The sequence below is a fragment of the Anser brachyrhynchus genome, assembly GCF_964034855.1.
Source record: "Anser brachyrhynchus genome assembly, chromosome: 1".
NCBI classification, from domain to species: Eukaryota; Metazoa; Chordata; class Aves; order Anseriformes; family Anatidae; genus Anser; species Anser brachyrhynchus.
Window position 1 is genome coordinate 110,839,137 of NC_137694.1, and position 25,386 is coordinate 110,864,522.

The window sequence follows — 25,386 nt, forward strand, 5'->3', positions numbered from 1 at the left end:
TCAAACTTAAACATCACATTTATTAAATTACAACTGAGGCCATGTTCAGCAACTCCTTGGATGTACACTGCTGTCTGGAGTACAACCGGCAGAGATCACTTCGGAGTCTCCTCAAAGTTGGGCTCTAAAGGAGGAAGAAGCAGGGCAGAGAAAGGGAAAAGCCACGTTAGTTTCTTTTTATTCCAGCCTAAAATACCACCATTCATCTGCTACTTAAAGACAACTAAACTTTCAGCTGGCAGGCCAAGACTTGTACATTGGAGTCTACACCTCCACTTACTTGGAGAGGGATCTCCCTGTCCTCATCTCAACCCACAAGCTCTTTCTCTCCTGTCCTTCTGAGGAGAGGGCAGTTAGAGAGCCGTGCAGTGGTGCTTAGCTGCCCATCAGCTGTTAAACCACCACAGTAGCATTAAAGAACAAACTACACTTGAGGCAGGGCTTACCACCTTACAGTTGCATATAGTGTGTTTTAAGACAGACGTGCCCCCTCGTAACACTCTACTGCAACACCTTTTAGCAACAGGTGAGGTGGGGGAAAAAGGCAGACGGGGAACTGAAGAAATCAACCAGAATGTTACTAGACAACATGACTACTACTTCCAGCTTAGCTCTGATACAAGAAGAAGCAACCAAGCTCTTCTGTCCTCTTGGTTCTTGTCTCATAGCTAATTAAGTGAATGGAGCGCATAATGTCAACTCCACTCAGCAAAAGATAATTTCCACGTTATACAAAAAATACGAGGAACAAATTCTTGATGCCAAAGGCACAAACTCAAAGTAGTAAGAGTTTTGACACAGTGGCTATTAATGCCTGTTCTCTTTGCTACGAGGCGTCAGAAAGGTAAGACTCAGTTTATAGGAATCTTCACTAAAGGAAAAAACAAAGCATCTAGCCACAGTCTTGAGAACTTGTTGGAAGTTGATTAAAGGACAGAGAACAGTGATAAAAGAATGGGTAACGTGGTGTCGCCCCCATTTATTTGATCTGTTCCTACTGCCACGTAAATTGTTTCATTACAAAAGAAAAAAATCCTGAACTTTAATATGTATTGTTTCACATATTACATAGAAATAAAGCCGAATATAAATAAACCACATCCCTAAAACTGGGAATGGAAAAAAAGAAACCTTTTTTTCTGTGGGGGAAAAAAAGAAACACCATAGATCTACTTGACAGATGCTCTGTTTTATTTGCACCGGTAAGAATTCGACACCAAATTCTTCCTCAATCCAACTGAAATACCACCAAAAAAAATTAAGGTGAGTTCCTGGTCTAAACCACAATTTCTGGTTAGTCTGATCAGAATTACAGGTCACTGACTGTGGTGGCTGCCAGGTGCCCCCCAAGCTGCTCACTCTCTTCCTCCTTAACAGGAGAAGAAAATAAGATGAAAGAGTTCATCAGAAAGTGAACTCAAGATAAAGAGAAGATCGTTTATCAGTTGCCCTCTTATGCAAAACAGACTCAACTTGTGCAAGATTAATTTATTGCCAATGAAAAATGGAATAGGACAGGGAGTAACAAAAAGTAAAAACACCTTTCCTACAGATCCACTGTCTTCCAGGCTCAACTTCACTCCTTTGTTTCTGACTTGTCTGCATCCCCCTCCTTCACTGACCTTGGTGTCTGCAGGAATTTTTTATCTCACATATTTTCCTCACTCCTTTCACAGCTGCTGTGCAGCTTTTTTTTAACCCTTCCTTAAACCACAGAGGTGCCACCAGTGCCGCCGATGGGCTGAGCCTTGCCCTGCAGTGAGCCTGCTGCAACTTGCTGTGCCTGATGTGGGGACAGCCCCTGGTCTCCTCTCACAGAGGCCACACCAGCAGCTCCCCACTACCCAAACCTCGCCATGTAAACCCAACGCACTGCCCCCTACAAAATATTGTGGAATCCCAGCTGCCGGCTGTTTACTGATTATGGGAAAGATGTCTTACCCCCCTTCCCAACCTGACTGTAGGTAAGGCTGCTTGAGAGCAATGGAGATTTTGAGGTGTTCTTAAGAGAAACAACACAAATGAGTCTGTCATAAAACAAAAACAAAAAAAAAGTTTGCCTTTACACCCTAAGATTACGAAGTTTATGAACCACAGTTCGGATGATACAGACTGGTTTTCAAATTACAGTCTGCTGACCTCTTTGGGGAGAAATAAAGATGCCAACAACGGGCCATTTGGGGCTATTTCTTTAGGGCCTGTGAAAGGTAATTAAGATACTTCACTCTGCCTGCAAGTCTGGTCAAGCCTCAGTATAAGTTCACATACGAACTGGAAAAATAAGGATATTCACTGAGGGTATCTCAGTGAGATTAATGGTCCAGATAAAAACCAAAAGGGAATTAACTATGTGAAGACCAGTTAGTGAGCGTTACTTTATTTGCAATCAGAAGTTCAGTAAGATTGTTAACTCACCCTCAAATTTAAATTCTGGGAACTTGGTTAGATCTCCCTCACCGTACATCCGTTGAAGTCTAGCAAGCGATTCGTTCATGTCTTTCTGGAACTCAGGGCCTACATCAACAGGCCCTCCAGCTTGCCTAAAAAAGAAAAAAAAAAAAAAGTTCTGATACACAGTTCAGTTCTGAAATTTTATGTGGAAGTTCTACATTTTCATGGCAATTTATGAATTACCATTTTGACAATCAAGCAAATAATTTAGAGCATTTCCAAAAATCGATATAAGACACACCTTAGGGCCTACTTATCTTACAGATAAAGAACATTCTCAGGGGTAAGTGCAGGCTTTCTGCTACAAATAGTGAAAATCCAAGCTACAGAGGCAGCCTTTCGAGACACAAAACTACAATGAATATCCAGACTTGCAGGGCTCTGGCATTTCACTTGTGCCAGGTGTGACTTCTTGACAAAAATGTGATTTGTACCTCTACTATTTCTGAATTAGTGATCTTAGAAAAGCTGAACTTCAGTTTTGCAAAGAGAACATCATTTAAATATTAAACAAGCAAAAAGAACAAGAGACGGCACCATGAATTCATACAGATTCAGAAAGGAATTTCTTGGGATGCATGTATAAAGTAGTTAAAATAGTACATCCACAGATTACTCATGCTCCACAGCGTGCAAAAAACTATTGAGTGCCTTAACTCCCTAAGAAGGAAGACATTAGCTGTTCTTTAAGGGGGAGAAAAAGGTGTACCTTTTCTGTTAGCTTTCCAACTGCAAGCCTTCTCTTGCTCATAACAGTATCAATACGTGTTGCAGGAAAGCAAGAATGGTCATTCAGAACAGTCTCAGAGCAGAGTTAAAGCCACTCAATTTTATTTGTTTTTTGTAAGCAAGCCAAAAACTTTTCAGTATGGTCAGTGTGCTAATACGGCAACTTTCTCCTGAACTAGACGAAAGGACTTGAATCTTGTTTTCAACACGGTCAACACCACCTTCCAAATATATTCTTATAGCAAGATATACCACGAACAGAGAAGAAATATCACCAAGTATCAGCCAATATGTCAGTGGTTTCAGGTGTTCTTTTGAAATGCAAAAGCTAAACTTAAACCCTTGCTCTAAACTTAGCTTTAGACCTGGGAATACATCCTGCTAAAAACTACCATTCTGTACCAAAGAAATCTGTCGGCAAAAACTGCACTGGCGTATTATATTTTACAAAGAAAACAAATCATTATGCCAGCCTTCCAATTTTAAAGCTAAGTATATTACGTGAAATGCTTTTATTCAGCTTTATGTGGGGTCTCATGGGTTGTTTAAAGAGAAACTCGACAAGAGACTGCTATTCACAGTTTCCCTGCATTATGCTTATTATAGTCTTTCATGCCGTCAAAGGGTTGTTAATCAGTGGTTGGTTGCATAAGGAAGTGTGCAAGAGGTAAGAGTAGGTAAGACAAGATAAGCATAGCTGGAGTTGGGCTGGCTGATCCTTGTGGATCCCTTCCAGCTTGGGGTATTCTGATTCCATTACCAGAGGGAGACAAGTTTTGAGTATGAATTAAAGTGGATGCCATTTGAATGAACTCAGTCTGCTCCCAGTGATCTCAGCACCTACCAAGGCATTGCTTGCTGACACAGGAGCACACCTGCAACATGCAAGGCCCAACTACAACGTTAACCTATGTCACAATTTGTTAAAATCACCTTTCCCCCACTTTTGCCCCCTGCCTTAAGGCTCCCCCCACTCACTTGCTCTTCGTGTTGTACTCCCGGATCTTGTCCAGGAACAGCTTCTGCACCGGGTCGAGCTCCTTCGCCCTGTTGAAGGCCACGGCCGAGAGCCCCACGTTCCTCCGCAGCTGCACCCGGACGGCCGCGCGCAGGAGGGCCGGGACGCGCAGCAGCTGGCGCAGAACCATGGCGGCGCTGCCGTTTGGGCTGAAAAACGGGGAAAAACGCGCAGTTACCTACACCCGTCGCTGATATAAACACGTAAATACGGTATTTGGTGCGTACGCGGGGTAATAAGCGCGGTAATTAGCCGTTAATTAACGCCCCCCCCCCCCCGCGCCCCCACGATGCCGGCACCCGCCGCGGTCACCTTGCCTCGGCCGCTGCACCGCCGCCGCGCGGGGGCTGCTGGGAGCGAGGCCCGGCCGGGCTGCGCGCGGGGGCCGCCGGGAGTTGTAGTTCCCGCCGGGCCTAGGGGGTGGCGGCGGCAGCAGCGGTGGTGCTGGTGGCGGCGGTGCCTCGGCGCGCGCGCGCGCCCTCCCCGCGCTGCCCAATCGCGAGCGCGCGCCGCGGCCTCCGCAGGGCGGCGGGACCCGGCGGGGGGGAGCCGAGGCGAGGAGGCGGCGGCAGCAACGTGCGGCCGGGCCGGGCCGGGCACGGCACGGGGGAGCGGCGGTGGGTAAGGGCGGCCTGCCCCGAGCCGTGCCGCGCCGCGGGGCCGCCCCGTGTTTTGTTTCCGTTTCTCCGCGGTGCCGCCGGCCTCATTTCCGTTTCGGGTTCAAACGGCGCCGGGGTGGGGGGGGGGGGGGGGACACGGAGAAGAAGCGGGGCGTTGGGGGCGCGATGGGGGTTTGGGGGCGCCCGGTGCCCTCGGAGCCGAGCGCAGATGCCCTCCGCCGGGGGGCTCCGGCCGTGCATGGGGGCTCCGGCGGCTGTGGGGTGCGCGCCCCGCCGTGGCGGTGTGCTCACCGGGCGTACCGGGCGTTGCAGGGCCGGGAGAGGAGAGGCCGCCCCGGGCGGGACAATGGAGCTTCGCCCCTGACCGCGGAAGCCGAGCCGGGGAAGGCGCCGGGCCGTGTCGGAGCGGGAGAGCCGCTGCTAACAGGTGCCCGCCCTTGTCTCGGCGCAGGTCGGCGGCTGGCGCTGCGGACGCGTTCCGGCCTGGTAACGGGTAGGTCTCACGGCCTTACAGGCTGGGGAGCGCAAACGGAGCTGCAGCAGTCAGAAGGCTGCCAGTACCACCTTGTGTATTCCTCCAAATAAGTGCTACTACTGCAGTATTGCTTCCACTTTGACCTTCCTAGCCAGCCAGGCTGTTTGAGTTCCCTTGTATTGAACTTGAGAACTCAGTATTATTCCTCAGAGAAGGCTCAGGAGGCTTACCAAGGACAATGTATGCCATCAGTGCTTTCAAATAAAGTAACGCAAGCAGTGGTTCTTGCGTGTGTTGCTTCTATTTTTTTAGTGATTTAGGCAGTTGCCGTACTAGATGTCTAGCTGGGCATCTTTCTTGTGGAGAGTCTCTGAGCTGACTCTTGGCATGATAGCCGCCTCTTCTTTGTAGCTACTTCTGGCAAGCTGGTCTGCGTGTATTTGTGTAGTCCCATCTGAACATGTGCGTGCTTTCAGCCTCTGCACAGTCCTGTAGCAACACGTTTCACTGGACTTCTTGTGAGACGTTTGTTCTAAACGTGCTGCTTGGTAATGTTATCAGGAGTCTATTATTCACTCTTTAAGAGAGTGAATAATTCTCCCCGCTAGTCTTCTCCAAATTGTTCTATGACTTCACGTATTTTGTTAATGTTATTCTGCCTCTTTCCACCCTGCCATCTCCCTTTCTTGCATTTGTGCTCAGTGCAGCCATCTTTTTTCCTCTTCCTCTACCTGCTGTCTGTGCCTGCGCTCACCTTTTCTACCTCCTCAGGGTAGAAGTTAGGCTGTTGCATAGCCTGCAAGATGCAACTGCGTAACATAAAAAGGCAAACTGCCTTTGGAGAGTGAGTGAACTGCTGCTAGTCCAGCTGCCAATTCAGAGTCCAGTCCACAGGGACTCCAATATGTATTACCTAATTCTGTACAGTTCCAGTTACAGGGTTCCTGTAACATTTACTCAATGCATATGACTTTGCATTTACCAATCTTGAATATTTTCTTTCATCAGTCATTCAAGATCTTGAGTTCTTTCAAGAGTTCTTCAGATTCCTAATAAATAACTCATGAACATGTCAAAGAGCAGAAATTATAGCCCAGCCCTTTTTGCGGCCTTGCTGGTTAACTGCCTTCCTCACAAAAAAAAAACTTACTCCTGTTGTTTTGGATTTCTACTTCTTTTTTTTCGAATTTGATTGTTAACACATGAGAGGTTTGTTTGTTTTGTTTTGTATGTAGTACCAGTTAGCTTCCCTGGGAGATTTCAGTAAGGTACTTTGCTCAAACGTTAATTTCCAAAAATCTTAACAGTTGACCAGCTCACCTGTAGCATCGGTTCCTTCAGAGATTTGGTTAAGCTTGTCTACATTCTTCAGAAACGGTGTTTCATTCTTTCCCATTTAGCATGAGGATGATATACAAAGTTAGGTGATATGGAAAGTTCAGTGAACCCATCCCTTACAGCTCAGGGGGTTTTCACAGAGCTAGATGTGAGAGTGGAACAGATTCTGGTTTTGGTGGTGAGATGTTAATGAGGTGCTGTTTACTTCCTGTCTAGCCCTCATAGCTTCTTACAGATTGACACCAGATACAACACTTGATTTCTTCTGGTAACAAAATTAATTTTATGTAATAGTTTTCAAAGGGCACGATAAGATGTGCAGTTTGAATTTTTTTTTAAACCTCTGTAAAACTGCATGACTTGTTCCCTATTCATTTTGAGAAGAATTTAAAAGTCTCGAATTAACAGTTGGATTTGGGATAAATGAGCCCATCAGAAAGAATGATTCCAGGATTGAAACCTTGCTAGCCTCTTCTAGCTGTTGTGAAGACAAAGATAGTACATAGCATAAAAATATGCATTAACTTTCAAAGAACTTTAAAAAGTTCTTTGGCTTATTCCAAAAGCATTCAGTAAGTAGGGATGCTTCCAAGGAAACAAAGCTTTGCACTTAGTGTTTATGTCCGTTTAGAGTCCTGAATTTGTCCCATGGAACATTCGTATGAGAAACGGGTATTGTCATATACTTTGTGAAATCTGTATTAGGTTTTGTTTTTCTTTTTTTTTTTTTTAGGTCAATTCTTATATTTAAAAAGCTGCCTAGGTATTTGGTTTAAAAATTTTGGATAGTACACAAAACATTGTCTAGTTTTGTTTGTCTATGACTTACGAAAAAAATCTTTTCTGTTCATAGCTCTGTTTTCAAGACGTTTTAGCCATGACTAAGAGAGATGCAGAAGAGCTGATAGAAATAGAAATTGATGGAACTGAGAAACAGGAATGCACTGAAGAAAGGTAGGTACTGTCTTCACTTTTGGGGGATCATTAGGCTATGATTTATTTATTTGGTTTATTTTATTGATTTCAGATTTGTGGTTGCACACACTAAGTTCAGTTATTCAGATTTATTATTAGGTATTGTGTAATGCTTCAGAGATGGCCATGATTATGAAATAAGTGCAAGTGTTTCTAGCTAGGAAAAAGAAGTAACTTGAAACTGGCCGAAGTAACAGGATTGCTGTCATCTCCACATTTCTGCACTTGATGACTTCCATAGTTTTTCAGCTTTCTTGCTGGATACAAAGCTTGTCATTTTGCTTGTGCTCTCTTCAATTTTTCTAATGCAATTAAGTGGTGGTTTCTTGAAGTGGAAGTGTAGCCACTATTGGAAACCGGTATAGTGCTTTCATAGAATCGTAGAATGTTCTGAGTTGGAAAAGACCCACAAAGGATCATTGAGTCCAACTCCTGGCTCCATACAGGACCACCCAAAAATCAGACCATGTGTCTGAGAGCGTTATCCAAACACTCCTTGAGCTCCAGCAGGCTCAAGTGGTGCTGTGACCACTGCCCTGAGCAGCCTGTTCAAGTGCCCGACCACCCTCTGAGTGCAGAACCTTTCCCTAACACCCAGCCTGACCCTCCCCTGTCCCAGCCCCATGCCGTTCCCTCGGGTCCTGTCGCTGTCCCCAGAGAGCAGAGCTCAGCGCCTGCCCCTCCGCTCCCCTCGGGAGGGAGCTGCAGGCCGCCATGAGGCCTCCCCTCGGCCTGCTCTGCTCTGGGCTGAGCAAACCAAGGGACCTCAGCCACTCCTCACACATCTTGTCCTCCAGGCCCTTCACCATCTTTGTAGCCCTCCTTTGGACACTCTCTGATAGTTTTATGTCCTTTTTGTACTGTGGGTCGCAAAACTGCACAGAGCAGAGCAGGACAATCTCTTCCCTCAACCGGCTAGCCATGCCATGCCTGATGCACCCCAGAGTACGGTTGGCCTTCCTGGCTGCCAGGACAAGCTGATGACTGCTATTTAACGTGCCATCAACCAGAACCTCTAAATCCCTTTCTGCAGGGCTGCACTCCAGCCTCTCATCCCCCATTCTATTATAATCTTAATTGCCTAAATCCCAAACCATTTTATTTATCTCTTCCTATGTTCTTAATAGTTCTCTTTCTTTCTGCGACTTTAGTGTCTGTAGGAGTGTGTTTACATGTACTGAAAAATTTTCAGTTTCTCCAGTCCATTTCTTTACTGTTATTCAGCATCCCTTTTTTAAAGGAGCAGAAATGATATGCTGTATATTGTGACTGTATTGTTAACAGGGCCCTGTAAACTGTAGATATGAAAGTCGACTTTGCTGTAGTTACCTCAGCCTAGTTTTTTCTTCTGAGAGCTTCCCTCCTAATTTCCACAACTGTTCTTGAAAATACAGAGATGCAGTTAATGCATTTGGAAGAAATAACTGAGGCTGGTAGATGACCTGCTCTGTAAGAACCTTTTTTGGAGAACTGTTTCAAAACCATTCATTATTTTTTCCTTATTCTGAGCTCCTTGTGTATTTTTATTACATATGACCTGACTGTGTCCATATACTTTCAGATTTCCTCTCTGTAAATTGTTATTTTGGAATGCATCTGCCAATAGTGTCATCAATTTAATGCAAGACAACCATGATATCTAAATAATGTTTCCTTCAAGGTTACATGTTGCTGTAGTTCTTTCTGGCATCTCTTGTAGGTCTTAAGCTTATCCTTATGCTGATTGGTTAAAAGATGTGGATGGTTATTCTGTATGAGAGGGGATATTTTCTTTGTTCCCTACATGTTAAGTTTTTGTATTTGTTTTTTAACGTGGATCTTTTAAATACAGACTATGCAAGGTACTAGAATTATTTTACTCTACATGCAGGTTAACAATGTACAATGTACAATTAATCATAGCTTTGTTCTTGAAAACTCTGTTTTGAAAAGAATTTAGCCTAGCTTTGGAACCATGACATGATTTTTTTTTAAAAAAAAAAAAACAAAGGAAGATTTACACAGTTGTAAAATCAATGGGGCCAAATTTGGCAATTTACACTCTACCCAAACTAGGAGTTTCCTTGTGTGGTATTAAGATTTCAAAATATTACATTGTTTTATGTAGCTTATTTCTACCTTTATTTTTTTTAAGCTATCCTATACTGTCTGTATTGTGCAAGCTTTGTTAACATATAGGTAACGATTTATTGTTTTCTTTTGGTACTTAAGCATCGTTGAGCAAACCTATACGACAGCAGAATTCGTGAGTCAAGCTATTGATATCAATGAACCAATTGGAAATCTTAAGAAGTTGTTGGAACCCAGGTTGCAATGTTCCTTGGATGCACATGAAATTTGCCTGCAAGATATCCAGGTAAATTGAAAGGTCATGGCAGATTTCAACTCTTACCAGAGAAACATTTTACTTTGTCCTCTTCTTCCGTCGTTCACAGAATTCACACTTAATTTTGTACATTGCAATATAGCGTTTAATTTTATGTCAGCTTCCTTATCACCAAATCATTTAATATGTACATGCTAATTCAGTACGAATAACATCAAAAAAACTTTGGGGGCTTATATTTTATAATATAACCTAAAAAGAAAAAAAGGCACTAAGTGAAAGTTGAGTGAGGGCAATGACAATACCTGTATAAGCAAAGACTTGATGTATCCCACATCATTTGTTGCTGTCTGAACATCTGAGAGTCTAATCTTGTTTTGAATCTGAATAAAGCAGGAAGATTTTTATGGTAGTCAGGTGCATAGATAGCACAATAGTTGAAAAAATTCCCTGCCCACCTATTTCTACAAGCATCACCATATATTAGACAGTATAACTGCCCAAGGTTTAACTGAATAAGAGTTTGTTATAACATTAAGACTAATACTTTTGTTTGTTTGTTTGCTTTTATTAAGCTGGACCCAGATCGAAGCCTTTTTGATCAAGGAGTAAAAACAGATGGAACAGTACAGCTCAGTGTGCAAGTAATATCTAGGCAAGGTAAGCAGTTACATTTGTCTGTGTTACAGACTGGTTAATACTGTAGGAGTGCTTGTGAGCAAACCCAATCCTCTACTCTTTCTAGTTGCAAATTGATGGTAATATATTTTCAGAATGTCTTTTTCATTGTGTACTGTGGCCATATGTAGAAATAATTAAAATAAATGTCATGAACTGATTCCATGCAAAATGTCTTAGGAAACTTTGTATCAATTTCAAAGCAAAATATATGGATCAAATAGCTATCATTACCTAAGGTATAAGACTTTCATTAAAGGTTAGTAGTTAGTCATATCAGACAAAGTATCTAAGCAAGCAAAGGATATTCATCTAGGTAGGCAATGGTGTCATCTCTGTGAAGAGTACGAGCTCGTGTGTCTTGTGAATTATTAGATTGAGAGTATATGTAGTTAACTGAAAATGAGTATGAAAGGCTAGGATCACTATCAGCTGTTTTCTTTGGATGGGAGCTTGGGGTAAACCACTAAGACGGAGGGGCATTTACCAGGTTGGTAGGTATCTGTTGATGCATGTCTCTAGCTGTTTGTAGCACCAATTGCACCAGGATTTCCCGTTGTTGAATCCCCAGCAATTAGTAGCTTTACTGTTCTTTGTGTCCTGTGTTCTTTGTGTCCTGTTCTTCTCCTTTGCCCCCTCAATGTGCCTGGGTCGAAGGACTGCCACCACTTGCTGAGAACAGTGTCCATATTGGGCTCTGGGAAACAGCTGTGGATGTTCCTGTATTTTCAAGTCATCAGTGGAAACAAGTTCCTATTGCAGTAGGGTATCTTTGATTATCTGTTCTCGAATTAATGACATCAGAGTACATTAGCAAAATTTGGGGATCACATTTTGTTTTGTTGTTACTTCAGCACAGATGAGACAGAAGAAAGTCTGTCTGTTTAAACTGTACTTAAACAGTGTTCGGTAGGACTGAGGATTTGCATTTAATGCTAAGTGTCAGGTGTCAAGTGCTAGATTGAATCTTCAGTTCCCCATATGTAAAAGGGATTGCAGTATCTTTCTTGTTTCTTTGCTTTAAAAATAAATAGAAATGTTCTTCAGTTATTGTATTAGAATAACTGCTCTTAATTCAAGTCCAGTAGCTTGTAGTATGCAGTGCTCAGCCTTCCAATTTCAGAAGGATGCAGGTGATACGTATCTTCACTACTAGCTTCTATTTTCTTCTTGTGCTTTCTTTTTTTATTTTAACATAAACTTGAGGTGCATGACCATATAGCTAAAGGAGCTTTTTTTTTCCCTTGTTAAAAGCAACATCTTAGTATTAAGTGCTTTTGTATAACATCAGAACAGTCCTCAATGTTGTTTTTCAGGTCATGATACTTGATATGTGAGCAACTTTTAAAAAATCTGCCTGTTGAACATGGTTAAGTATAGCAGAAAATGACAAAATAAACGGCATGGATATAAGTAATGTAGAGGAGATGAACTTGTTACTCTGACTGCAGTGTCCCTTTGAGCTAGAGGGGAAAAAAACAATTCTTGTGCCATTCCTGTATTTGTCTTCTGCTCTACAAATGAGGTCTCACTGAAAGATTTTTTTGGCTATTTATTTATTTTCCCCCAGCTTGTGTCATTTATAGAATTAAGCTAGTGATATTCACTGATGTTAATCCTTGCTCTGGAGTGGACTCATATTTCTTAAGAGACAAGCTGTTACGTCAGTTCACATGTTTTATCAGATTTCGGTTACACATCTGTAAATTCAAAGAAATAAACACCAACTGGAATCTAGTCTGTTGTAGCTCTTCTGTAGTATTTCATACAAAGATATCTTATAATAAGTTATGGCAGATGAAATATTAGCATAAATGCAAAAAGTTTGCAGTGCACTTAATAGATTGGCATTGCCGCTACTGCATAATGTTTAAGGTTGTGCTTTTTTTTACTTCACCTGTTTAATCTTTTTACTAAAAAGGCCATTCTTTCATTCCACCTTGTTTTAACTACTTTCTCCTAGTTTGAAGAATGGAGATGTATGTGGTTTTCCTACAATTGTGGGAACAGCTATTTTTGAGTGTAGCCCTGTTCTGTTCTTCTGTCAAGTAAACCTCTTGCAAGTCTATGGAGAGATAAGTAACCGCGTTGCATCATATATCAAAGAATATGAAAGAATCTTTAATTTTGAAGGCCTCTGTATAGAATATTTTTGCCTTTTTTTTATGTAGACACAAGTAATACCAGATCAAGGATTTCTCCTGCTTGTCTGACTGGATAATATCAGATTAACATTTTGCCAACCTTAAACTGTAAAGGTTGATTGGTGTTTTTTCTTGAGATATGCTAAAATCGATTCTGACCTTTTATTTTGCTTATTACTCCCCTTCTTCCCCCCCCCCCCCCCCCCCTTTTTTTTTTGGAAAGGAAAGGAGGAGAAAAGGGGGGGAAAAAGGTGGTGAATTCCAGTGCTTGGTATGGTGTAGGGTGAAATCTTTCTTGCGTTTACTACCTCCTTAATCACCAGAGTAGAGGCAAGGTAGAATAGGAGTACTCATCACACTTGTTGCTCAGAGATTATCTGTGGGGGACACGTCCTAAGATTGAAGGAGTTACTGTGGCAGCAGGGAATGGCAATCTGTCAGATTGGTTTAAGCAACAGGAGAAGAGAGACCTGTATTATGTATCTGGGCAATATTGTTTTGCTTTGTTTCTTGTTTGCGAAGTATACAAACAGGTAGTTCAGTTAACCTGGCATTCGAATTGTTCACATACCAAGTACAAACTTGAACAGGTCAAGGGAGTATTTGTGAATGAAAGTATCTCTAGCTGCTCTTTGTGTTGAGCCCAATTCTTCTATATATGCCCAAAGCACACCTGCAAGATTAACATCTTTCTGAACAGATGCTGCTCCACAGACTTTCTGAATGCTTGACGTAAGAAGTTAGTGTCCAGCTGCTCTCGGAATTTCTGAGCAAGTGTATGCACGTAGCTGTGCTGTATTTACAGAGATTTGGGACTAAGCAGTGATGAGGATGGGAGGTCCTGTGCATTTAGGTACCTGAAGACTGAGTCCTGTTTTAAGTGTGTAACTCCTCATGTGACCATGTTTTCTAAACTGTTTTAGCAATAACTGGACTTCTATTATTTTTAGTATGAAAAAGAAGGATTCATAAGTGTGGTGTGAACCGTGCTGATTTAGTTTAAAGGTGCAGTTTGGCTAATGCCCTCTCCCTGGCTGTGGTTAATACCAGGCATTTAGAGAACTAAGCCAGGTTGCCTGCAGATCAGTTCTACCCTAGTTTGCAGTGAAGGGGCTTGTACTGGAGGCAACATTTAGACGTCTTGATAGCTGAACTCCTTGAATTCTTGTGTTTTTCAACCAATTTATACTTCTGAGATGTGACATTCTATACCATTGTGTCCCACAATTTACATGCTGTCCACAGAAGACAAGACATAAAGACTGGACGTATTTTCTTATAACGCTGATAAAGGGAGAGATCTGAAAACATGCAGACAAAACCAGTGAATTCATTCTGATCTCATGTTGCATTAGATTACATGGCATACTGTTACTTCACAACACTTCTAAGCCGATTCCTCTACAGAGATTTATCACTGATCTCCATGTTTGTATTGTGGATAAAGCAGTAGATTCACAGTTCTTTCGACATGTAGTTACTTGACAGACAGGGACACTTTGTGGAGCAATAGTGAACTGTTCCTCTCTTGAAGCTTTTTCTTCTCTTTTGAAGATCAAAAATAGAACCGTAACCCTTAGTGTTTCCCGTACCCGCTTCTATCTGACTTTCAAACAAGCCTGTGCTGAACCTTAAGCTTAGATGGCCTACTTTAAACACTTACTGTCCTAAGTGAGGTCCTTGTTTGCTTTATGTTCATGTTTGTTTCTTCATCTAATCCATCGCTTACCGGTTGTGTACGTCTATTTTCACTTCCTTAATTTCATATTGCTGTATGTTGTACCTGTTAATTTATTTTCTTTGCTTCGCTGGGCCTTAGAACTTTTTGGTATTAATCTGTTGCATAAACATTAAAACAGAGTAGCTCTGATATTTGCAGTCTGGTAATCAAAAGCAGAAGTAGGCCTGCAAAAAATGATTTGAAATAATAAGTTATTTCTATATAGCTAAAAGTACATTCATAAGTAGTAAATATAATAAGGAGCTTTAAGTTTGAGTGTCACTTCAGGGTAGACTGCTCAGCGTGTGGGTCCATGTTTTAAATACACTTAAAATGAATTTCTTTAAAGGAGAAACAGTATTTTTCAGCAGAGATTATTGTACTGTTTTAATTAGGTTTATAGAGGAATAGTACCAGAAGTTTATCATACTTACAGAGACTTTTCTTAAGCTATTTTAGTGCTTGGAAAAGATGCTGAATTGGCAGCACTATGAACAAAATCTATCTTGGCAAATAACAGGTAAAAGACAGCAAGGTTGTCAGCAGCACAGTTGTCAGTTTTTTCAGAATGTGACGATCAAATCACCAAGAGGAGGAGTACCTCATTCCTTTACTACAGAGGATAGTATTTGTCTTGCATCCACAGTAACTTTCTGATAAAGGAGAAAAATAAACCTTTTCTTGAATCAGAGTACCAAAAAGTACCATGTTTTCTAATTGTCATTTTCTCAGTTGATTTTGAATCTAAAATCACGCAGTGGGAGAAGAAAGTACATTTAATGTTCATGAGCACAATGAAACGCTCCAGACAGTCATTTTAACAGCAAAACTATGGTTTTACCCCAAGTGGCGTAGGGTTAAAGCGGGGGGGGGGGGGGGCAATATAACTGACTTTGTATGTCTTCACAAGTTTTCATTAAACCTTGCAGCTGAATAAGATGTACTTACGGTCTTTGTAGTTTTCCCCTTCTAACATTTGTCTCAAGTTAAATTGCTGTTAAAGTCTATACTTATCAAAAAGATTTAGTTTGTTCTCACCTACACTATGGGTAAGTGTTCCATTTATTCTTCTTTACAAACAGTAAATTGTGGTTTTAGATTTTAAGGCAGTGTCACATACAGAATCAACATGTCACATTAAGCTTTAGTATCAATTGGGAGGGACACAAAGTAGTACCTCATGGCACAAAATGCTGAGGTTATCCTAACAGTGTGGTGTTCTGTGAATCCTCCTCGTCAACTGCCTAACTCTAGTCAATGTCTTTAAAGTCAAAATAAAACAATAAAATAGAGTTTTACAGATCCACATACACCTGGAAGTGGTGAAGGAATGTGCAGACATGTTTGATGTAAATCTGCTAAAGAAGTGCATTTGTTTTTGTTGTTATCATGGAAATGATACATCAGAAAAATGAAAAGAAACTAGTTTAGCATATTATGATGGGTAAAATCTTGTACCTCACCAAATTTCTGATGTTGTGTAGAGGTTGGACAAAATGCATTCTTGGGAGACCACAGAGGGGATGGTGATACAAAGCATTAGTGGCATTACTGAGTGAGATCTTTGTTGCAGAGTGCAGGCATATCTTCCAACTCTGCAGTCAAACTTCTTAAGTGACAGAACTAAAACAAAAATGAATAAAATGATAAAACTAAAAATTGGAAGATTTTTTTACATTTTCTTTTAACTTGCTGTCGAATGCGCTGCTTCCTGCAGGACACTTTGAGAGAAAATGTTAACACTTATGTAGATGGTGGGGAAGTACTGTGAAGGTTGAAAGTAATACCTGTTGGTGGGGGGAAGGAAGCAGATGCTCGTGGTTTTTTGTTCGTTTAGGGGGTTGGGTTGGTTGGTTTTGGCCCCATATGTTTCTTAAAAAACACAAATTTTTATGTATATGCCCACATGCTCATCCATACAGAATTATGAAAAAAGATGAAACTGTAATACCAGAGGAGAAAAGAGGGACAGCTTTATATTTGCTTTATATTCTGTATAATGGACTACATAATTCTCATTTAGGAGACTTGCAGAAATACGGTGATCATTATTTTCAATCACGCTTCTTTCATAAGGGTTCTAACACTTACTAATTGCAAAGCTTTAAAACAATTTTTGTTATATTTGCATTATTATCGTATTGTTTGTTCTATCTACACCTAGGGATAGAACCCAAGTTAAATATCCTTGAAATTGTGAAGCCTGTGGAAACTGTGGAGGTAGTGATTGATCCAGATGCTCATCATGCGGAGGCTGAAGCTCACCTTGTTGAGGAAGCTCAAGTGATAACCTTAGATGGAACAAAACACATCACAACAATTTCAGATGAGACGTCCGAACAGGTGACACGATGGGCCGCAGCACTGGAAGGCTACAGAAAGGAGCAGGAGCGCCTTGGGATACCCTATGGTAATAATGTTTGATTGTGAGGTGGGCATATGTTTGGGTAGGGGGTGGTTCTACTGGGGTTTGTTGGTTTTATATCTGGGGGGGAGGTTATATTTGGGGAGGGGGGGGGGTTGCATGTATTTTTCATAAATGATAATTAGCTTTACTTATGTAATTAAAGTGTTCTGGTACCTCCGAGGAGGCTTGTTATGGTGTGGGTAAGTGCAATACAAATACCTCTGCACAGGAGAAAGCTAAAGAGAATCATCATCAAAGCTTCAAATACTTTGACTAAAATGATGCTTTTTGCTCCAGAACCTTCTTGTTGTTGCAGTTTTCAGAAAGCAGTCTTTCTTCCTTCTCCTTAAAAATGTGTATGTTAGTGATAAAGCTCTTCACACATGTCTGAAGCTGAATTGTACTCTGTAAGCAGCCTTGCAGAACTAGAGTGTGTTTGAAAAGGAGGGTGCTTGAAAGTGTTTAAAAATTCCAGTGAAGTCACGGGACTTTGCAGGACATGTAGACCTCCAGTGTCTTGAACAAAAGTACTGTGATTTTACATAGTAAAGGAACTGGAATAATGTTGAATGAGTTTAGAACTTAATATTTAATTGTAATCCCAAGCAGATCAATGTATTGGAGGAGGACCATCCTGATATGAGAGACACCTAATCTTCTTTTGAAACTGAAGACCTGTGGAAAAAAGAAAACATGTCATTTTGTGTTTTGAGGAATGTCATGTGTAGTTCTGATGTAGAAGCTTTTGCTAAAGAAAATCCCTTTTTTCATCCCTTCCATCTGTCCACCAAGCCACACCACTCCATCAGCACTTTAAGGGTAGTCAACTTTCTACCCAGTCAGATTGAGTCATGATAACCATGTCTCTCCTTGATGTTACATATTTACTTTTATGGAAGTTATTTTGTAATTGAAAACATACCATCACAGGACTTTGAATATAAGCACTGACTGGTGTAGAAGCAGGCCCTTTAATTTAAAAAAAAAAAAAAAAAAAAAGGAAGATAACAAGAAACACCTACATAAAGGTTGAAAAAGGTCTTCAGAGATGGTCCCATGGAAAAAACAAGCGCTAGGTTACTCTTGTTTGAACCCAGTGGGTCGATAGCCATGTGTATTTCATTCTTGTGAATTACAGTAAGGACTGCCTCAGTGCTGAGGAACTGTGTGCTATGCAATGGGATGTATTTCAGTTTCATTTCCCTCTTTTTTTCCAGACCCTGTGCAGTGGTCAACAGACCAGGTGCTCCACTGGGTGGTGTGGGTGATGAAGGAGTTCAGCATGTCAGACATTGACCTTAATGCACTCAGCATTCCTGGGCGTGAACTCTGCAGCCTCACTCAAGAAGACTTCTTCCAGCGAGTCCCACGTGGAGAAATTCTCTGGAGTCATTTGGAACTTCTTCGAAAGTGTATGGGATATTTTTCTGTAACTGACTTTACTTAATTCATTTTCCCCCTTCTCTTTTATTTTTGCTTAAAATGAAATGAGCTGTGAGCAGCTCTTTTTTCTCCACTTCATATTAGCAGTATAAATGAGGGCATCAACAAAAGATAACAGGAGGTATTACTGAGAATGTCTGCTGTTACAAAGCATGTCTGCATACTAAACAGTTTCCCCATTTTTCATTAAACTTCATAACTAGGAGGGAGGAAATAGTGACTGATGAGTCTTTTTTTTTTTTTTTTGTAAGATTCTTAATTCATGCTTCTCCTGAATTGGACAGTTTTATAATTAAATATTGATTGTGAGTTATTTAATGTACATCTCTGTCTCACATGGAATTGAAGAGTATTAAGCATAGGCAATGAAATCCTTAGAGTGTGCACAGCCTGACTGATAAGCAGTGCATTTGTACGTGCATTAATATGCTTTTAGATTTACCATGCTTGAATATAACTTGGCAGAATAAACTATTTCAATCTCAATTTACATTAAATAGCTAATGGCTTTAGGGGATGAAGAATGAAAAAGATATTTTGAAATTCGTCATGGACGTACTTATTTCTGAAAGTTGAATAACAAACATTAAATGTTTGCACATACATATAAGACCATGAGCTGTGCATGTCTCCTGCAAACTAATACAAAGTGTTGGCTTTTTTTCCCTCTGTGAAATATGAAAGTTTTTGATATTCAAGTGAAGATGAAGGTAGACTTGAAGTTTGCGGGTTGAATAAGAATTTAACTATTCTTTCTGATCTGCAGATGTGTTGGCTAGCCAAGAACACTCTGGAGAAATAGCAACTGTTACTATTGATCAGCGTAAGTATTTCTGCCAGCAGTTAGTTTATACAATTAACCATTTGCAAGTTTGGCACTATGCTTTGGTTCCACACCATAATGGTACAACAGTCAGAAAATCACTAAAGAGAGTAGTTTTCTTTAAAATACACCCCCCTTCTCCTCTCATCAAACTAAAAAGCAAAATTTTTGGTTTCTCAATGTTTTGTTACTGGCTGAAAGATGTTGTATGACGTGAACTATGGAAGTTTCTAACCTATTTTGGACAGTAGGATTTCTGGTCTAGGGATACATATTTGAGGACTTGAGAAGTTTTGGTATTTTAGGTTATATATTGCATTACTGAATTGATAAATTAAAATTTATCAATTTTGATTTCAAAATAAAGCGTTTCCAAAAAGAATTGAAAGTGTATGAAAGAGAGGACTTGTTTGGAGAGCAATACAAGGAAAAAAATATTTGAAATTTTCTTCTAGTTGTAATACAGTGTCATCAATTATTAAAATTGATCAGTTTTCAGAAGACTTGTAAGCAGCTTACATATTAAATAGATGGACTATGTATTCTCTCCTGGGTTTGTGTCCTGGGTTTGTCCACCTAAGGTGGGGCATTTGAGTCTTCTTACACCATTGCCATAGCAGGTTATTTCATTGCTGTTTGAATAGCAAATGTGAAGGATTGCACAGTGACTGTAGAGAAGATTGCATTAAGGTAATTCATATGGGAACAGCATAAAATTTAAATTAAAGACATGAGTTTTTTTAATGGACACATCTATAATGTTATATTTACAATGTAGCATCTTTACTACAACTCTAAACCCAGAGTTTCCACTGTAAGTGGATTTTTTTTTAATTCTTCGCATTGTGATTTATACAGCATGTATCTTTTTAACAATGGAAAAAAAAAACCTAGCTCCTAATATTATAATGTAGATAATAAATAATACATGTCTATGTATCTGACGTTTCTTTGTCAGCAATTTATAATTGATGTTCTGCAATGTTTTCTGCTTTGCAGCTGTGCAGATTATTCCAGCATCTGTACAGCCTGCAACCCCGACCACCATTAAAGTAATAAACAGCAGTGCAAAGGCAGCTAAAGTACAGAGAGCTCCAAGGATCTCTGGGGAAGATAGAAGTTCCCCTGGGAACAGAACAGGTATTGTCTACGTTATTTTTAAATGCAAATGAGCTAAACACTCATTAATTTGAATTATAGTTTTGTAGGATGCATCCTTGTCACTTTGGTTATAATGTTTGTAGAAAAATCCATATAGATACAAAAAAGAGACTGTTACCTACAAAACATCTCAAGCACATGCAAACCTGGCAGGTTCGTTAGCTCTAACAGGCGCTGTTAATGTGGTCCCACAGCTTTTGAATCTTCCTGACATGGAGCAGATAGAGCTAGCCATAGTAAATAAAATGCCCACAATTGTTTCTCTTCCTGTAGCTTAACGGTCTGTCCTCTCAAACCATTGCATGGCACTTACTCCAGCATTTAACTTTTCCACCTTCCATTTGCAGAAAGGGGAGAAAATAAACTGTATGTTGCAGAAACCTAGCCTAGCTACTGCTTGATCTGTTTGCCTCCCCCTGTCCAGCTCTGACCTTCCTCCTTTTTGATGGCCTCAGAATCTAGCAAGCTTCAGATGTCTGTTCTGTTAAGTGAATGCACCTTTTAGAAAATGGCAAGCTAAATCTATAGTTTATTTTCAGAATTACTGGTATTCGTATATACCCTTTGATCATTAATAAATCATGTAATTCTTGTTTCTTGCTATCATTTTTGCTTTGATTCTCTCCACTGCTGCAGATCTGTTAAATCCTTTGTTCTGTTAAATCCTTTTCTTTTTTTAGCCTTTTTTAAATTTTTTTTTGAGAAAGTCTATTTGGAAGTCTATTTTGTTGTTCACAATTTTTAGGCCCAGAATTTATCATCTTACATCAGTGGGAAACACTCTGGGTTTCTTCTTTTAGGCATTAGGTCCGCTATCTATATCTCATTGAGAATTCAGAAATTTAATTGCATATACTTGAGTTAAAAAGAAAAGTAGTGATTGTACGCGAAGGATGTTATATTGACTTAAGCTGTGGTTCGTGGGTATTTTTTGTTTTCCTATCGCTAATATGTCACGTAGAAAGTTAGAGAATAAACGATCATTGGAAAAAAATATATGTATTTGTATGCCTGAAGAGGAATAAACAGACTGTGCTAAATCTGTTCTATTTCAGGGACGGATGTGTGCCTAAATGACTATTTGTCACTTTTGTTTTCATAATATTTTTTTCCCTAAGTTATAGAAACAAGTATATGAGAAGTCTTGTTTTGCATAATACTCAGTTTCTTTTTGCATAGACTAATATTGGTGACTTTGCAAGGAAGTATTGTGTTGTTTTTATTGTAGAGGAGAAGAAATTTTCCTTCCATCATACGTTTTGTGCTTATTTGCTTTAATATGTTGGTTGAAAACTTTTAGCCTTGATGGGAACATAAAAAGTACTACTTGAAATGGATCTTGTTATTCCTCTTTCAACAGGAAACAATGGCCAGATCCAGTTGTGGCAGTTTTTATTAGAACTTCTCACTGACAAGGATGCTCGGGACTGTATTTCTTGGGTTGGTGATGAAGGAGAGTTTAAATTGAACCAACCTGAACTGGTTGCACAAAAATGGGGTCAGCGCAAAAACAAACCCACAATGAACTATGAGAAGCTTAGTCGGGCTTTGAGGTAAGAAACTTTAGAAACTGATCAGGTCTAAAATGTTTTGTTTCCTCTTGACTACTGTTTCTCCAAGTATCATAATGCAAGTCTTGGATACATTTTTTTTTTTAAGTAAGGGGATAAACAGATCCTTTGAAGATACTCCTTCCTATTAGATCATACTTTTCTTTGTAGCAGCTAGTGCAATAATTTCTTGAACATTTGAAAACTTTTTTTCAAGATTATTGAACTCTGACATGACAGTCAATTTGTGCAGCTTACAAATATATTTATTTTTTTGATGCATCTTCAGCATTTATGCTTTCACTAGCATGCCAAACTGTGCTCATTAATGCGGAAAGATGCATAATATGTGAATACTCTGAATTATTGATTTATATTTTGCAGTTTACTTGTTCATGTTCCTCTTGCTTGTGTTATGGTATAAAGCAGATATTCTTCTGTAATGATTTGTTTCGGGCTGTCTTCATTCCATTGTGATTTCTGTAGTTTGACATTGGCAAAAATAATTTGTATTTCTGAATCACTGTAGACAATGTAGCTGGGGAGTGGGGAAGAATGCAAATAGATGAATTTTATACCTTTTTCCCAGTTAATTTGGTCTCTGGAAGCATTGGAAAATTCATCCAAATTCTCTTAAATTGTTAAGATTGAGTTTTGTATTCAGATATGGCTAAATCTATTTCTCTTGATCAGTTTTCAAGAAAGGTATTTGCGGCATTAAGCAATAAATATTGAAGCAGTTTTAAGAAGTCTCTTTAAATGAGTAAAGGTGTATATCGGTTGAAGTCAGATCCAAGATTTACTTTTAATTATTTACACTTTTGGCTATGTTATTCTTCTAGAAGGAAGTAAACTCATCTATCGTTGTTTAAAAAATATCAAATTCTCTTTAAATATACCTCTGTAAGAAATGATGTTAATACTGGGGGAGGTTGGAAGCTACTGACTATGCCATTCATGGTTTTATAAAGAATGACTGCTCCCTATCTCATTTACGTGAACAGGAGGCATGAAAAGAAATAGACAAGCAGCAAATATATAGCCTATACCTTTTATTGTCTTTTAACTCCTTTAGGCGCGTTATTGTGGATGTCTAAATGATTGTATGAGTTTGAGGCAGGAGGACAAATTAATAAAAAAAAAAAAAAAACAAAAAAAACCCTTGAGGTGTATTAAATACAGAAAAGTGGAACTCCTAGAAGTTCTTGAGCCCCAGGTCTTTGAAAGCAAGGAAGAGCATTATTATATATCTTCTCTACTTTCATGCTTTTCCTTAGGCATTTGCTTTTGGTTCATTGGAGTAATTATTCTGTTCTAGGTAGATCTTAAGTCTGCACTTGTATGGCCGTCCTTGCAATCTTAATATTTATATTTTAAATTAGAGCATTACTTTTTTCATAGGATCACAGAATCCTGTGACTGGGAAGGGCCTCAGGAGGCTTGCGGTCCAACCTGGCACAAGGCTGCTCAGGGCCTATTTCTGGGCAGATCTGGAATCCTCCACAAGCCTCCACAACCTCACTCGGCAACCTCTCCCACTACTTGCCTGTCCTCTGGGGGAAAAAGTCCTCATATCCAGTCTCAACCTCTCCTGTTTCAGTTTATGCTGTTCTTTTTCTGTTTTTTCTTGTCCTTCTGCTGTGTGCCATTATGAGGAGTGTGGCTTTTTCTTCTCAGTGACCTCTCTGTAGGTATTGGGACCTGTCTAACTGGTAGGTCCCTTTGAAGCCATCTCTGAGCTAAATAGCCCCGTTCCTCCAACCTTTTTGCAGTGGAAGTGCTCCAGCCCCAACTATCACAAGAGCCCTTGACAGAACTTGCTTCAGTTTGTCTGTTTTTCTTGTACTGGGTAACTGAGAACTGAACGTGGTATTCTAGATATGCTCTCATGAGTGCCAGCTGAAGGGTAGTGACTTCCCTTCACCTCTTAGCCGCACTTTTATTTGTGCAGCCCAGGCCACTTTGGGCAGTTTCCACCGCCAGGACATGCTGCTGGTCCGTGCTCAGCTTGCAGTCAGTGCAGGTGCCCAGGGCCTTTCCCCTGGTAGGTAGAGCTGCTCCCCAGACAGACAGTCCCCAGCCTCTATCATTCCAATACCATTCCCATATTTCCTGCTTGCTTTTCTGAATCTATTCATTTATGCACTGAAGGTATACATGAAAACTTTCTGGAACATCAGATCGTATAAACGATGCTAATGGTTTTGGGGTTTTGTCAACAAACTATGCAGAAGATCTCAAAGGCAGCTGAAGAACTCTGGGATAATGCTCTTATCGCTGGGATATTAAACAGATGTCTGCATAGTAATTTGCATAAATCACTATTAGAGAAGTTTTGCATTTATATTTCAGTCAGAATTACAAAAATCACATTCCACAAAGTTTTGCCATTTTGGCAGCTGCATCAATATTGACATGTTTTCTAACACTTGAATGTCTGAAGGGATATTTAATGCCTCTTACTACTACTGAGATAAACACTGTTGTCAAGCCAAACTTTTATTAAAACAAAAATGGTAATATGTTTTGTTTACTAATGTACTGAAATCATTATGTCAATTTTGATTAGTACCAGAAATGATGTTGATATTATTAAATGTGCTAAATTTTCTGCCCAGCTGCAGGAAAATCAGGCAGTATCTTCCTGAAAAAAAGGAATAGCAGCTTTTTTTGTTACATACAAGTTGGTGAATGTTCTAAAATCAGCATCTGCTTAATTACCCAGTAGGGAAGTGAGACTTGAAGAGAAAGAATTCATGTCCTCTATTATTCTGAAACAAAGTGCTCGTGCAACTCCAAAAGATCCAACAACTAAGAATTTCTAAACTTGCATGGGTATTTTAGCTCTTTGTTTGTGGTTTTGAATAGGCAAATGCTGTAACCAGAAGTGTATTCAACATAATACTAATATATTATGTAATACTAATTCAACATAATACTAATATATATAGGAGATATATATATCGTATAGCTTCAATTCTAATCGGATTGTTTCTATCACGAGATGTGGGAATCTTGAGTGGTTTTGGCCCTTTGCATAAATACTGAACTTGAAGTGTCCAAAAAAATATAGTTGCTTTCTTAGTAACTTACCTACTTTCCCCTAGACCTCGGAAACTAAAGTTAGTCTTTTACTTGACTCGATTTTGATGGTAAATGAGAAATATCTTTACTGTTCCAGCATGTCACTCAGAGGGTTGAGTTTTAGACAGTCAAGAAATCTGAGCTATCTTATACAACATCTGGGTGATGGTTTTGAGGAAACTAAATTGTGGTTTTTTTTGTGTTTGTTTGGTTGGTTTTTTTCAAATTTATCACAGGTTTGTTAAGCTCATCAAGTCCAAGTTATGTCCTAACCACTTAGGTTTTCCTAATGAGAAATAAAATGTGCATTCAATTAATCCCTGCAGTCAGACAAGAACAGCAACAAAAATGTAAATGCTGGCTTCTTTATTTTATTGGTATTAATCAAATACTTATACTGTAATGTCTCTTGAGTACAATGAGTCATATAGGGTTTATGTTATC

General features: G+C 39.8%; 2 protein-coding genes across 7 annotated transcripts in view; one reads left to right on the forward strand and one right to left on the reverse strand.

Moving 5' to 3' along the window:
- ATP5PF (ATP synthase peripheral stalk subunit F6) lies at positions 1-4,814 on the reverse strand. The gene is made up of 4 exons (XM_080573261.1): positions 4,516-4,814; positions 4,159-4,347; positions 2,416-2,540; positions 1-124 (listed from the first exon to the last, which is right to left on the reverse strand). Exons 2-4 carry the CDS (start codon positions 4,326-4,328, stop codon positions 96-98), a joined length of 324 nt encoding a protein of 107 aa, XP_080429387.1. The 5' UTR covers positions 4,329-4,347; positions 4,516-4,814; the 3' UTR covers positions 1-95.
- Positions 4,682-25,386, forward strand: part of GABPA (GA binding protein transcription factor subunit alpha) — a 24,164-nt gene continuing 3,459 nt past the window's right edge. The window contains exons 1-10 of one of the 6 annotated variants that reach the window (XM_080573145.1): positions 4,682-4,819; positions 5,131-5,311; positions 7,485-7,585; positions 9,818-9,962; positions 10,508-10,592; positions 16,639-16,884; positions 18,099-18,293; positions 19,091-19,147; positions 20,147-20,287; positions 21,669-21,861. In XM_080573145.1, coding sequence (XP_080429271.1) covers positions 7,509-7,585; positions 9,818-9,962; positions 10,508-10,592; positions 16,639-16,884; positions 18,099-18,293; positions 19,091-19,147; positions 20,147-20,287; positions 21,669-21,861 — 1,139 coding nt within the window. In that variant the 5' untranslated portion in view covers positions 4,682-4,819; positions 5,131-5,311; positions 7,485-7,508. Of the gene's footprint in view, positions 4,820-5,121; positions 5,312-7,484; positions 7,586-9,817; positions 9,963-10,507; positions 10,593-16,638; positions 16,885-18,098; positions 18,294-19,090; positions 19,148-20,146; positions 20,288-21,668; positions 21,862-25,386 lie in introns of those variants that run through there. The other 5 variants (XM_080573148.1, XM_080573147.1, XM_080573149.1 and 2 more) reach the window with 5 other exon arrangements.